The following is a 12,932-nucleotide window of genomic DNA, read 5'->3' on the forward strand; positions in this document are numbered from 1 at the left end:
ATTTTCGGTTTTAAATATCGTTCCATCAACTTAAACCTTTCAGTTTAAATAACGTTTTCTGAAATACGACAGGAGTTTTTCTTTCTTTTTCAAATGCAAATGATCATCCTGTCACCCAGACACGAGAGTTACGGGCTTTTGGTTATCGATGCCAATCCCAGAAGCGCCTTTCCGATATGACGTCTAATTAATCCGCTCCATTTCGGCGTCTGGTACTTGAGATAAGAAGCGCTTAAAAAAAAAGGCTCAGCCACTTAATGAAAGACATAACAGCTGAAGTTGTGTTTGCTTTTCTTTATTTTTCGATATATTTATTTTCCACGATAAATGTTGAAAGATACTCTGAGATATACATTCCATCTTTTTGAAACCACAATAACATCACACATACGTTTTTTTTTTTATAACACTTCCACAGACCCGGTAGATTGCACAAAATGAAAGTCATCTCACTTTTTTGGAAAAAAAAAATTAACATTGGACTGAAATAAGAAAGGTTGTCAAGTTTTATACATTTGCAGAAGGTAAAATAAATGTAAAAATAAAGACCAATGAATGGGAAGAGTAATCTGCCCAATGAGGAACTTCACTCCACAGCGGTATTTTAATTATTGGAAGCTTCCTTGACGTTGATTAGTATATTACTTTAGGCCAGAATATTCTGTAAACTATTTTTCCGCATCCTTTCATAGCCTTCCTAGCCTTGGCTGCATTTTCTAGCCATTCCTGTTTCTTCTATCAGGAAGTTAAAAGAGCTCTCTAACCCCTTTCTAATTTCCATGCCTGGCTGTCTTTATACTAATCTGGGAAGCTTCGCGGCGAATGTTGATACACCATGATCACTTTACCCTAACAAGAGCAAGATGGAGATAATCGATTCGTACCTAAAACTGCAAAGTAAGTCCACCTGTTCAGTTCACAAGTGATCCGTCTCTCTGGTTGGTCAAATGTTCGACTGACCTGGAGGGCTGCCTTGCGGCGGGACCTCCAGGCCAGCGGCAGCGACTCAAGGTGGAGTGGGAGGGGCATCGCAAGGAGTAGCCGCAGTCCCCGCGAGCTGCCGACTTCTGGACATTTTAGGAGACGTGAAACACGGCTGTGACAGCGGGCTTGTAATCTCACACTGAAGGACTAGAACCAAGAATCGTGGAGTATATGTATGTCTAACACTGGGGTATAGTTACTGCACTGATTGTTAGCTGTGCCTGCCGATGAGCATTCCAGTCATATAAAATGTCTGTCAATCTTTTTCCATGTATAGAAAATAAAACAACTACCTTTCAAACCATGGCTGATCTAAACTGATCAGTTAAGCAGCATTATTATGTCCTTTATACACGTGTGTAGTCTTTTTATCTGCACTACACTTCCTTTAGGAAATCCCTATTGTTAAAACCTAGCTTTTAACTACTGCATGTTTGTTTAGTTTTCTTACTATCCTTTTGCCACATATAAATCATTTACATGCAGAGGGCTGGATGCTAATTATGTCTAAACTTGATGAAATATTAAAACTGTAAAAAGCTCAGCAAGGCTTGCATATTTCATTCCTCCATATGATCTAAAAGCCGACGTATTCCGGACCGATTTCTCTGAACTGAAACTACCCAGGATTACAGAGTTCAGCTTTTCACACACACCAATTTTGAATTTGTCTTGCAGGTCCTTTATAACATTGTGATATGTATAAACACAGCCGGTCAAGGCCTTCCAGAAATCCATTACAGCTCTCAGCGTCATCTTGGTGAGATATTGGATGCATATGCTATGAAGGACATATACAGTATATTATATATTTATATTTATATATATATATGTATTGGAATGCAACTGATAAGGAAAATAGAAAAGAAAACACTCATTAGTTTCTGTTTGTTTCTGCTGGGTAATGTAAATCATTCTTAAGTTTTTTTTTGTCTCAAAATTGCACTGTACACAACTTGAATGCCTTCATTTCATGGAGGTTGCCATTTTCAGCTGGATGTGCACATTTGGTGTTTTAACACTGTTTGCATCCAGTTTCCATTTAGTCTTGAATGTTATATCTGAAAGCTTCTATAAGCCCTTCTAGCGAGTGAATGAAGCCAGAAATACTACATATCCCTCCTATTACAAATATGGAAACATCGAAAAATACCTGGTGCCACAGAAGCTTTCTCCACAGTAGTTTGAGATGGAAGAGACTGGGCAGCAGAAAACAAAGGCCAGCACCTGTGAGACTGCCAGTGAGGCCCATCAGAAGGGCAAAGTGTGGCACATAAATGGCCATCAATAAAGTGAAGACTACAAGGGCACACCTGAGAGTGAGACCCCAAGCTTTCAATCTTCCATCCCCCCCATAACAATTGGGAAATATAGCTCTGCCTCCATCTTGGAAAAGGGATTTTTCTATCACCTCCACTGCAGCAAAGAACGGCAATGGATAAGACAGCAGGGCTTTGGCTACAAGAAAGATATTGACCACAGCTCTAATGGTAGACGGCAAGTTATCTGTTATGACTTCCTTGGTTTCGTCAGCCCATGTTAAATAAGCCACTAAGGCAAAAAGTCCCTTCAGAATGCAAGCTGCAATATGAGTCCAGTTCATCATGCAGTGGAACTCCTTTGGCTTCTGCATGTTGCCTTCCAACGAAGGCAGAAAAATCTGTGAGGTGTAGCTAAAAACGATGATCCCAATGGAAATGGGAAACTTCTTGACATCAATGTAAAATTTGACCTTGTCCCAGGCCCAGTCCCTGGCCCTGGAAAGGCAATAGGCAATCACCAAGATGTTGATAACAAAGTGTGCCAATGTACACAGCAAGCTAAATTTGGAGACAGCTTTGAGATTTTTCAGGAACGCACAAGGGAGGAGCGCAGCAGTAGCAATGATTGACCAGGACTTCTGTGAAACTGGAAGGCTAGGAAAACTGTTGTACATCAGGTTACCACTGACTACCACATATAAAATGCAGGTCATCACTAGTTCAATAATTTGAGCTACGTTTACAATCCTGCCCCCTAGCTTGGGGAATCTTGGTGCACAACAAGCATTGGCAATATCCACATAGGAGTCCCTCACACGCACCAGCTCGCCATCTTCGTTTTCTTCGTAGAGACATGCAATAAGGATTTTCCCAGTATAGCAGCAAACCACTGCAGCAAAAATGATAAGAAAGAGTCCAAGGTATCCACCGTGAAGGATGGCATAGGGCAACCCTAGAACAAACATCCCCTGCAAGACAAAAGCATACAGGCATTGGAGCTCAAGAAGGCTTCCACAAATGTTGCCTCCATCAAAACAAAAAGTCACAATTATATCTAAACTGAATCAGACATTTGCCCTTTGGTTAGTCGTTCAAGTAAGTAATTTTATTTAGCTGAACGCTCTACTGTATTTTACGTTATTCAACTTAAAGATCAAGAAGGAATTTCCAGAAATAGTCCTTGAAGTCACAGAACCCTAGTTGCAGATATTTTTGATGAAATACAAGCAGAATGTATAGGCCTCTTTGCATTTAAAATCAGACACCAATAATAACATCTTTTTTTTTTGCTTGTTTTAATAATTCTTAACAATTAAGATGTCATTTGAAATCACGGATTCATTGCTAAAGCTGGTATTAGGATCAGTATGTTAATATTGTGTGAGGTGTTGATGTAAGGTTCATGCGAAAGGAAAAGACAGCAGCTTGTTCACATAAGTAAAAGTAATATCCAGATGTCTGAGATTTATTTAAATTCTCTTATTGCTGGACTGCTGAAAGACGATGAGCAACCAGTAAGAGCTCCAGCTGTTCCAGTGCCTGGCGCAGTGCTCTTACAGGTTTCAGTACTGATCAGCCTCATGAAATCATTCCTTACAATTTCCTCTTCAGTAGCAATATTGTCCTTCCTGGATATATTTTGGGTAATTTGAATCTAGAAAATTGCTAAAGATTCACAATGTTAAGAAGAACTTCAGCATGTTTTTAACATTTTGGTGAAGAATTATGCATTATGAATGTAGTATATGAATACTATTAAACCAATTGTAATATGCTTACAGTAGGTGAAAATATGAATAAATATTGTGGCGCATCATGGTGTTTCGTCTCATAAATTAGATAATAATGATTTGGAATGATTTATAATGAATTCAAAAATATTCTGTAAGTTTTATACGATCTGCCAAATCAATCTGCTCCTAAAATTTAAGGATTCTAAGAAAATAAACTGTTTATTTTTGAAATAGAGTTAAAATCAATCATACATTCTCTCGTTTCTTTTTCTTAATTCTTTTTGATATGTTTCATCATAGCATTTAATCTTAACAATCGTATGTAAATTGGGAGGGCACAACTGAAGTAAGCGACATCATTACTGCGAGCAGGTAAACGACAAGGCGCGTGCGTGTCACGAAGCTCGTGAGAGGGCGCTTTGCTTTCGTCCGAGTGACCAGTTTAACCTTCTTCAGTCGTTCTGTCCTGGTGTGAGTCGTGTCCGCTCATTTCATCCGCATTGTCTGACCCATAGGGGCGTTGATTTCAGGTAAAAACGAAAATATACGCGTCACTCGTGGACCAAATCGGAATCTAAAGCTGTTCTCCCCTTACACTCGTTCTTACAAATAACGGCACTGAAATGGCATTTTGCTGGGTTGTGTGTGTCCTGCTAGAACCATTGCTTGGCAAAGAACAATTTTTATTCTGCGAAGGTTTCTTTTTCTTATAAAATTGGGTCTTCGGGTCTTTGAAAAGGATCCCAATATGTGAACAAAATAGAAACCTTTAAGGCGCTATATACATAAAATGTATTCTTCTTCTTATTATTATTATTTATAGTAGGAGACCTTGCAGGACCATCAGAACGAGATAAATAGAACTTAGCCCGTGTTATTATGCAACAAGAGTCCTTTAAAAATCAGGAGCCCATTGGTATTTAGCACATTTCTGTTCCCTTTTTTTACTGAAATGTTACGGTTCTAATTAATGGCTTTCTGAAAACTTTTATGGGGGTGGTTCTTTTTAGAATCAAAATGGTTCCCCTTTTGGGATCACTCTGGCACCGTTATTTTCAAGAGTGCACTACTAACACATCGCTTATAGTGTTATTGCGAGTAGATAATTAATGTGTATAGGAAAAAAAATAAAAGTTACCTTTTTTGTGTTACATTTTTATTACATTTGTCATTTATTTATTATTATTGCAGTTATTTAATGGATGTACAGACGGCTTTTGCTACGCATTTCTTCACACTGGCCAAAGTTCCATGGGAACCATCTCGAAAAGGTTCAGAATTATTGCTGTGCACTCTTATATGCAGTCAGACATTGCTCTAAATTATCAATACAATGTACACCGTGTGACCAGAGATTTCTCGGTACAGTGTCCTTCTAATTAACTACCTGAATACATAATATAAATTCGCGTACTGAAGAGTACGCAGGCCTTTATTCCCTAAGACCCCCCATGGTCATGTAAGCCCCTCTCACCTGGATGGCGTTAGTCACGTTCCAGCCCGCCTCCCAGGCTGTGATTCTGGGCCTGTCCTGGCTGCCCAGTTCGGCGCACATCTCATCATCTTTAGAGGTGTAGGGCGGCGGTCCCGTTTCGTCCCTCTGATAATGGCTGTCCCCTTCCACGACGGTTTCCCCGACTCCGTCGGCTCCCCCGTCTTCGGTCTTAAGGATGTCCATCTGTAGCCCCTGCCGGTGCTCGTAGTCCAGATCATCGCAAGATGCAAAGCCGAGCGCTTCTTCGTCCGTGGCCGCCTGAAATCCCATGCGAGCGAACATGCCGCTCACCTTCGCCTGGGACTTGTTGGTCACCGCTGTGGCGGCACTTGATATTTTGCTACGGATCAGGGTTGCCATTATTGAATCGAGCAGTGACCCCTCTTATAAATGACTTTACTTTTCTGTGCGGGGGATGCGCTCCGGAAAAGCGCAGTCCGTGGATGTCGTTATCTCCAATTCTTGCTGAGGATCCCTCTTTTCTGGTACATGTCACCGTCAAGGAGACGTTTACAAGAGCAGTTCCTGCATCTTCTTGGGGACCGATGATCAACCGCTGTCTACGGCCAGTTTAGAGGGAGACAATGAAAATCACACAGCCTCGCCTTTTCGTTTTATTTTGCTTCTCTGACCGCACAACTGCCAGAGCTGGTTCGCCTCCGCCAGCGCTGATGCCAATGCGGCTCCGGGGAGCAAAAGGGACGTGTCATCGCCAGACTGCCTCACTCCCCAGCAACTCCCGAACTCAGGCAAAGGGGGGAGATTTGCTGCATTTCTGGGGGAGGTGCTTCTACTACCCCCCATCTCTCGTTTCTCCTCTTCAAATACCCAATGACATGCGGGTGCTCAATGCTTGCATAACTGCACCTGTATATATAGCGCCGAGTCACAAAGCCAAGATAGCACACAGTGTGCTTACACTTCCATGTGCACAAACTAACACCGATACAGACAAGCTCACTCACTCACATACACCTAAACACTCCACAGTCACGTAGGCAGGTGCAAGCCTTCACTTCTAGACACTTGTCCACAAACTCGCATGCTGTTTAGGACTTCATCAAAGGGAAAAAAATCAAAGGATAAAGGAGATCATTGCATTTTCTTTCTACTTTCTTTTTCTTAAAAGGATGTTCATATTTCACTTTGATTTTAAAGGTGACATCGTTTACTTCAGACTAACTTGTTTGACGGGTTTGTTTTGTTTTTTCGTCGTCTTGGGTCAGTTATTTGCGGTTTATTCGGCATTTTCGTTAACAGAGAAACTACTCTCACAGATGGATTATATACTCAAGAAGAATGCGATGTTGGGGAGTCTGGCGAGTCGTATGTTCAGAAAAGCATTTCTTACAATTTCGGCTTAAATAAAGTATGTGCTTTCTGGGTCCTGACATTTGCGACATTTTCCTAAATATGTCAGAATGACTTTTAACGGAAGTGTCACGAATCCTGTCACACGTGCGTGAATTTCAAACGGTTTCGATTATCGCGTTTCCTCTCCGTCTGCAATCTTGATCGATGATAACGCGGGTTATGGCGTTTTAGTAATGATTTTTGATAGAGATGGCCTTACCATGTAAGCTGACTTGCAAATATTTAGGGTTTGCATTAAATCTTGGCGACACTTCGTCACGGTATAACGACCCCTAATTAAATTTTGAAAGTAAATGTGCGGTTTCTTTATCCATTATTGCATGTGTGGTCATATGTGTGAAACTCAATATGTCACGTAACAAATTTTGCGTTGGAGCAGCTTCTGGACCCCCGTTTGCTTTTCATTTATGTCGGAGGATCAAACTGAGCGTAACCAATTTTCATTGAAAACGCGGATCGCCGTGACAGAGGATGTTTCAAAGATGAATACTTAGAATAAAAATAATTCGTTTTATTTAAATGAATTGTACGGAAGTAAATTATACACTAAGATCCCTTCGGTTTGGACCCCAGTTTGATATTTCTATAAAAGATCTTCGTGCGTATTTAAAATTGATAGAGTGTTATTGTGCATAGACTTAATTTACTCGCGACCTCTCGAGCTGTGGATGTACCTGACGATAATCGTCAAAGAGCATCCAGAACAACTTACATCTCTGCCTGCATTGATGACTAATTTCTGAAGTAAAAAATATAAATTATCGACACTGACAGAAAAAAATAAGTAGATATTCGTGATACAATGCAATCGTAACAAATCTTAATCTGACACATCAGAAACAGTGTGAGTTTCGTCAGACTTTTTTATATGTTATAATCCCGATTGACACCATTAAACTCTGTTGTTAAAGAACAACCCTCTAGTCTTTCGTTCACACAGATAATTACCTTAAAGACAGTGAGGCTCAACATTACATTCGTACGTTGTTTTTTCCCTAGTTTTATATAAGTCACGTCTTCAACCGGAGAATATGGTTTACAAAAAGAAATTGACGTTTTTTTTAGTGTTCAATGTATTATTTGAGAAAAGAACTTTGGAAAATCCGCAGCTACCTGAGCTCACGTAAATTCTGTAAATATATTTAACTTAAGGAGGATATTTTGGTCGCATGTTAATCCCCTGCAATCCAAGAAAAGCAGAAAAACGAACCTTCAAAACGGTATTATACTGTGTTTGTGTGCGCTATCGAAAAATACGGCAGTAATGGGTTAATTAATCTCTCTGTAATCAGGTCCTTATATCGAGTCTACTGCCAGATTTACAATTTAGAAATACAAAACACGGCTTTCACTAAATGCACCACCTATTGTTGTTGCTGTTCTGTTTTGGCTGAATGAAAATTCTTAAAAGTGAACACATTTTATTGAAACACCATTATACTATTGCTATTATTATTAGTAGTAGTAGTAATACATCATGGGGGGATGGGGGGGGGGGGGCCACATTCCGTTACAGCTTCAAAAGTGAATGTAAAGTGTCATACACTGAGTAATAAAAATACATTTTTGATAATGTTACTGGTGATGTTTATAAATGACTAAGACATGAATCAAATCCACTTCGGATTATTTTCGTCACATTGCATGCAACATCGGCTTTATGATTTTATTTAATCTATATTCGTAGAAGGTATTTTACTGCTTCTAATGACGTATTCATACAGTGCCTTTCAGACATGACAAAGCGGACATGTGAATACAACAAAAACAGAAATGCCTTTTTTCAGGAATAATGTATGTTTACTCTCAAGATAGGCTACGATGTTGTTTCTTTCACATAAAGAATGTGTCACTAAAAATACACGTGCACATTACTATACGTAAAAAAAAAACTGCAAATGTACCACAAATATTTTTTTCTCTGCGAGGTGCTGACACTTTATTCAGAACTGACTCTTGCCCTGCGTAGTGCTGCCGGGATTCAGTCTGGAATAATATTAAACGGGTTTAGGAATGTTATGTCAAAGGGGAAGGCAAATATGAATGCATTCATCAAGGTTAAATATTTTATGTTTTACTAAATCGTGCATATTATTATTATTATTATTATTATTATTATTATTATTATTATTACTATTATTATTGCGTGCCTTTTAACAAGCATTTATAAAGAAAGACCGGGACTAAAGACAATGAGAGAGGACTAAACGCAGATACGTTCAGGCTAAATAATCGAAATTTTTAAGGCTTGGGTCGGCGTGCGGATACAGAGAAAATGTTTCCCGTTCGGCTGTTATTGTAAGAGGCGGGACTAAAACGAAAATAGAGAAAGAAATCGGGTCACAGAATTGAGGATGAAGGAATCAGATGAGCTCAGCAAATGCGACAGTCGTTTAAATGGCTTTCTGGGTATCCTGTCGTTTAAATCTAATAAAAAGTAAGTGATCAAATACATGCTTTCTAATTCTGTGACAGAATTAATTTGTGTCGTAACTGTGCAAAGAGAATTCTTATGTACACACTATATACACCTCATTTTCACCTTCCTTATGTAAGTGCAAACGGGAAATCTTAAGCATAGGCGCCGAGTCTAACTAACGTACAATCATTTTAATATTGGAATCAGCAAATAAACGGCGATAAATTAAATAAAAATCGTATTGCCTTTTATTTTACTAGGGAAATGTTTGCTCAATTTATCTTAACAATTACACAGAAACAAACACTTTTAATTAACGTTTAGTGCGTTACGAATGAGTTTGAAACAGGACAACTGTGGTATATTAAATGCATCGTGTAAACACAAATAAAATAAACAATTTTTTCAACCCTTTGTATCTTTATTATTATTATTATTATTATTATTATTATTATTCCAAGTGGTTGGCTACTGCAGGAAGAATTCCTTCAGGTCAATGGAACCTCTCCACTTACACACAACCAGACGCGTGTGCGCGCTAGCGCGTTCTGAAATGACAAACCGATTCAGCCAAATGTAAAGCAGCTCGTCAATATAATAACACGAGCTGATGGATTTAGCACAGGTAAAGCTTTGTGTGCAGCTAGTCTTAGCTAAACAACTGTTGATTTCACATTTAAATTATTTAAATACATCGCATTATCACTGTTAGGCGAATGTGAAAGCTCGCTCATCGTAGTGACAAATATGTATGGCCCGTATTGGCGGAGCAGTCTGAAAAAAATGTTAATTATGTTAATGTAGTTAAGAATTTCTGATACAGAAAGATGCATTACACGTTTCACTTCGCTTCAGCACAAACCATTCTGTGCTTGTACATACGCATATCTCGCATTGTACATAGAAACGAAGCTGTAAATGAAATGATTAAAATAGAAGTGTTATAATTATAAATGCGCCTTAGAAGGTACGCGTCGCATTCCTTCACTCCATTCAGTCATGGAATACGGTCAAAAAGTCGATGATACGTGCACAGTTAAAATTAAATAGTCTAACTGACGTTTGCAGTGACAGACAAGTCATTGGGAGTCCGTAAATTTGTCAGCCGAGCAGACTCCGTTCTTAATCGCTTTAAGTGCTGACGACATCCTGAGCGTCAGAGGCCGAGCCAACCTACCCAGCACGACATGACCTGTGACAATTTGTTTGTAACAAGAACAGGTCGTTACCAAATGTCATCAACAAATTTAATCAAAGAAGTTAAATTCAATTGCTTTATCGTTTGTTCAGATGCCAAAGAACACAAACGTTTCAAAATAAAAAAAGAAATAGAAAAAATACTAATTTCATATTAGCAAATGAAGTTAAACTAAAGGAATCTGATCCGAACCCGGCGTGCTATCTTAAACCTCCGATTTCGACGGCGTTGAAGGCTGTTCATGAATATTCTGTTGTTAACAACACGTAGATCATGAGCAAATATCATGGCAGACGCAGGGAAAACGGTAGCTGTCCCGATGTATCGCTTTAACAAGGCAGCCATTATTCTTAATTAATTGTAGAATTCATTCAGGTGGATTCCTCGTTATCCAATTGGTCAAATAGCAGCGCTTTGATCTTTGAATCAGTAACATTGGTTCGGATTTAATGTGCTCATACCGAGGTTTCTTGCTGCTGGCATCCATATCTTCGTCTGTTTGCTTGCCTCGTCCGATTTCTACATCCTATATACGACATGCCTTTAGGATTTCATTACAACATCTAAAGATAGCGAAATGGGTAGGGGAGGTGTGTCAAGTGATGATTACGGTGAATTTATCTTAATTTTAAACACTGTCTGGAATGCTGTATTGACTCTATTCTTGACTGAATTGTGTTTAATCTACTGTAATGGGATATAAACATGGAATAAAACTGACTGATAAAAATCTAAAGATTTCAGGATACCATAAATACGGAACCTGAAAATTGTGTATGCCGCTTATTTATATGATCATTTTTGGTTATCTTTAATAAATTTCAAAGTAAATACATTGTCACTATTTTAGCCAAGTACCCTCTTAAAATGAAGGTGCCATCGTGGTTCTTCAGAGCGATGCCATAAGAAAATCATTTTTGATTCTCAAACAGCCATTCATATTAAGGTTCCAGAAATAACCTTTATTTATTTATATCCGTAAACGTTTCCATTAATGATGGAAACAGATTTGTGAAATACAAGCGGTTTGCTGATTTTGAAAGGACTCTTGCTGCACACAAAACACAGGATTCGTTCGGGTTCTTAGATTTGTTAGTATCCAGTAGTCAATAACGATTTTTGTTTTGTCCACATATAAAAGGACATTTTCGCATACAATAACCCTTTCCCAAAATTAAAATATTCTTTGTCAAGCAATGGATCTATGAGGAACCATACAATACAGTAAATTAATTTTTTAAAAATGATGTACGTCTGTAAAATCTTCTAATTGAAATATTCGGACTCCTTGGCCAACAGGTAAAAAGATGGACTGCAGTGGGCACTTGAAGAGCGGGGAGACATAAATAAGCGCTTAGTGTGGACGTCATAGCCTGAGCGGCACAGAATAATATGTCGACACGTCACACCACTAATCTTCTTATTTATTTTTTAACATCTATAAATATCTTGGCAAGATCACAAATAGAAGAGAAAGGCGCTGCGGTTTTCGGTTTTAAAAAAATTCTGTTTCTGTGGGATAGTAAAAATGACGGTTTCAGCCATTAAACCAACAAGCCTACGAAAATTCGACGTGTACTACTGCCTCGAAGTCCGGAGCTGACAGTTTCGAGAGGGTAGGTCTTTGCAGAAGTGCTCAATGTGATGTACAGTATTCATTTCCCCCGAGCTGCCATATTTAAATGAGGCGTCGACCTCCGGCAGGCTCAAAGCAGGAAACAAACCTGAGACGCCAGTCCATCGCAGGGTATACTGACTGGCACATCTACAAGGAGGCAATTTAGAGCTGATCACCCATAACCCTACATTCTCTGACATGTGTGAGATGTGCAACTGGGCGAACGGATACACGTCATATAGACAAATTCTGAAGAGGGACTTGAAGCGAAAATTCTGGCGATATGAAGCCACATCCAGTCACCGTACTGGCCACTGAACTCCACTGGGTTTAAATAAGTTCATTCTTAATAAAGTACACTAAATAAACATTCGTTTACCTTCGCCTTTTCACAACTCCCACAACTAAGGATCAATACACAGCGTGTGCGAATGGCTTTAGCTTCTTCTCCCATGTGAGATTTCTTGTTTCCTTCAATATCCAAAGAAGCGCCCGCTCTCTTAATTAGTGGGTCTAAATGGGACGTGCGGGTTGGCGTCCAGCGCAAGGCCATATCCTACCTCGATCCCGATGTCGGCTATCTGTACTCCTTATAGCGATCATACAAACGGGGAAAGGCTTTAAAAGTTGGTTTGACGGATTGTTCGACATTGCAAACAGAACTCCCGGAACCCCAAAACAAATATATAGAACAAGTAAATTATTCTGACATCACTGACCGGGACATTAGAAGAGGAGTAACGTCAGATTAGTGCCCGGCAGATTGGCACACGGGGCACAAAAGACATATAGCGTATACATGTGATCACGAACTATTCGGCCCCTTCACTTTTTCATATTTTGTTATGT

General features: G+C 39.3%; 1 protein-coding gene across 1 annotated transcript; it reads right to left on the minus strand.

Moving 5' to 3' along the window:
* Positions 1 to 1,134: 1,134 nt before the first annotated feature.
* Positions 1,135 to 6,225, minus strand: slc32a1 (solute carrier family 32 member 1). Its single transcript, XM_028811937.2, has 2 exons — positions 5,454 to 6,225; positions 1,135 to 3,214 (listed from the first exon to the last, which is right to left on the minus strand). Exons 1-2 carry the CDS (start codon positions 5,832 to 5,834, stop codon positions 2,027 to 2,029), a joined length of 1,569 nt encoding a protein of 522 aa, XP_028667770.1. The 5' UTR covers positions 5,835 to 6,225; the 3' UTR covers positions 1,135 to 2,026.
* Positions 6,226 to 12,932: the final 6,707 nt, after the last annotated feature.

Source organism: Erpetoichthys calabaricus, chromosome 10, assembly GCF_900747795.2.
Source record: "Erpetoichthys calabaricus chromosome 10, fErpCal1.3, whole genome shotgun sequence".
In the NCBI taxonomy this organism is placed as follows: Eukaryota; Metazoa; Chordata; class Cladistia; order Polypteriformes; family Polypteridae; genus Erpetoichthys; species Erpetoichthys calabaricus.

Bases quoted from the DNA above. Each gene is read 5' to 3' on its own strand.
- slc32a1 (XM_028811937.2), bottom strand. From the start codon at position 5,834: ATGGCAACCCTGATCCGTAGCAAAATATCAAGTGCCGCCACAGCGGTG. The intron at 3,215-5,453 runs GTGAGAGGGGCT...TTTGTCTTGCAG, and splicing joins ACGTGACTAACGCCATCCAG to GGGATGTTTGTTCTAGGGTT.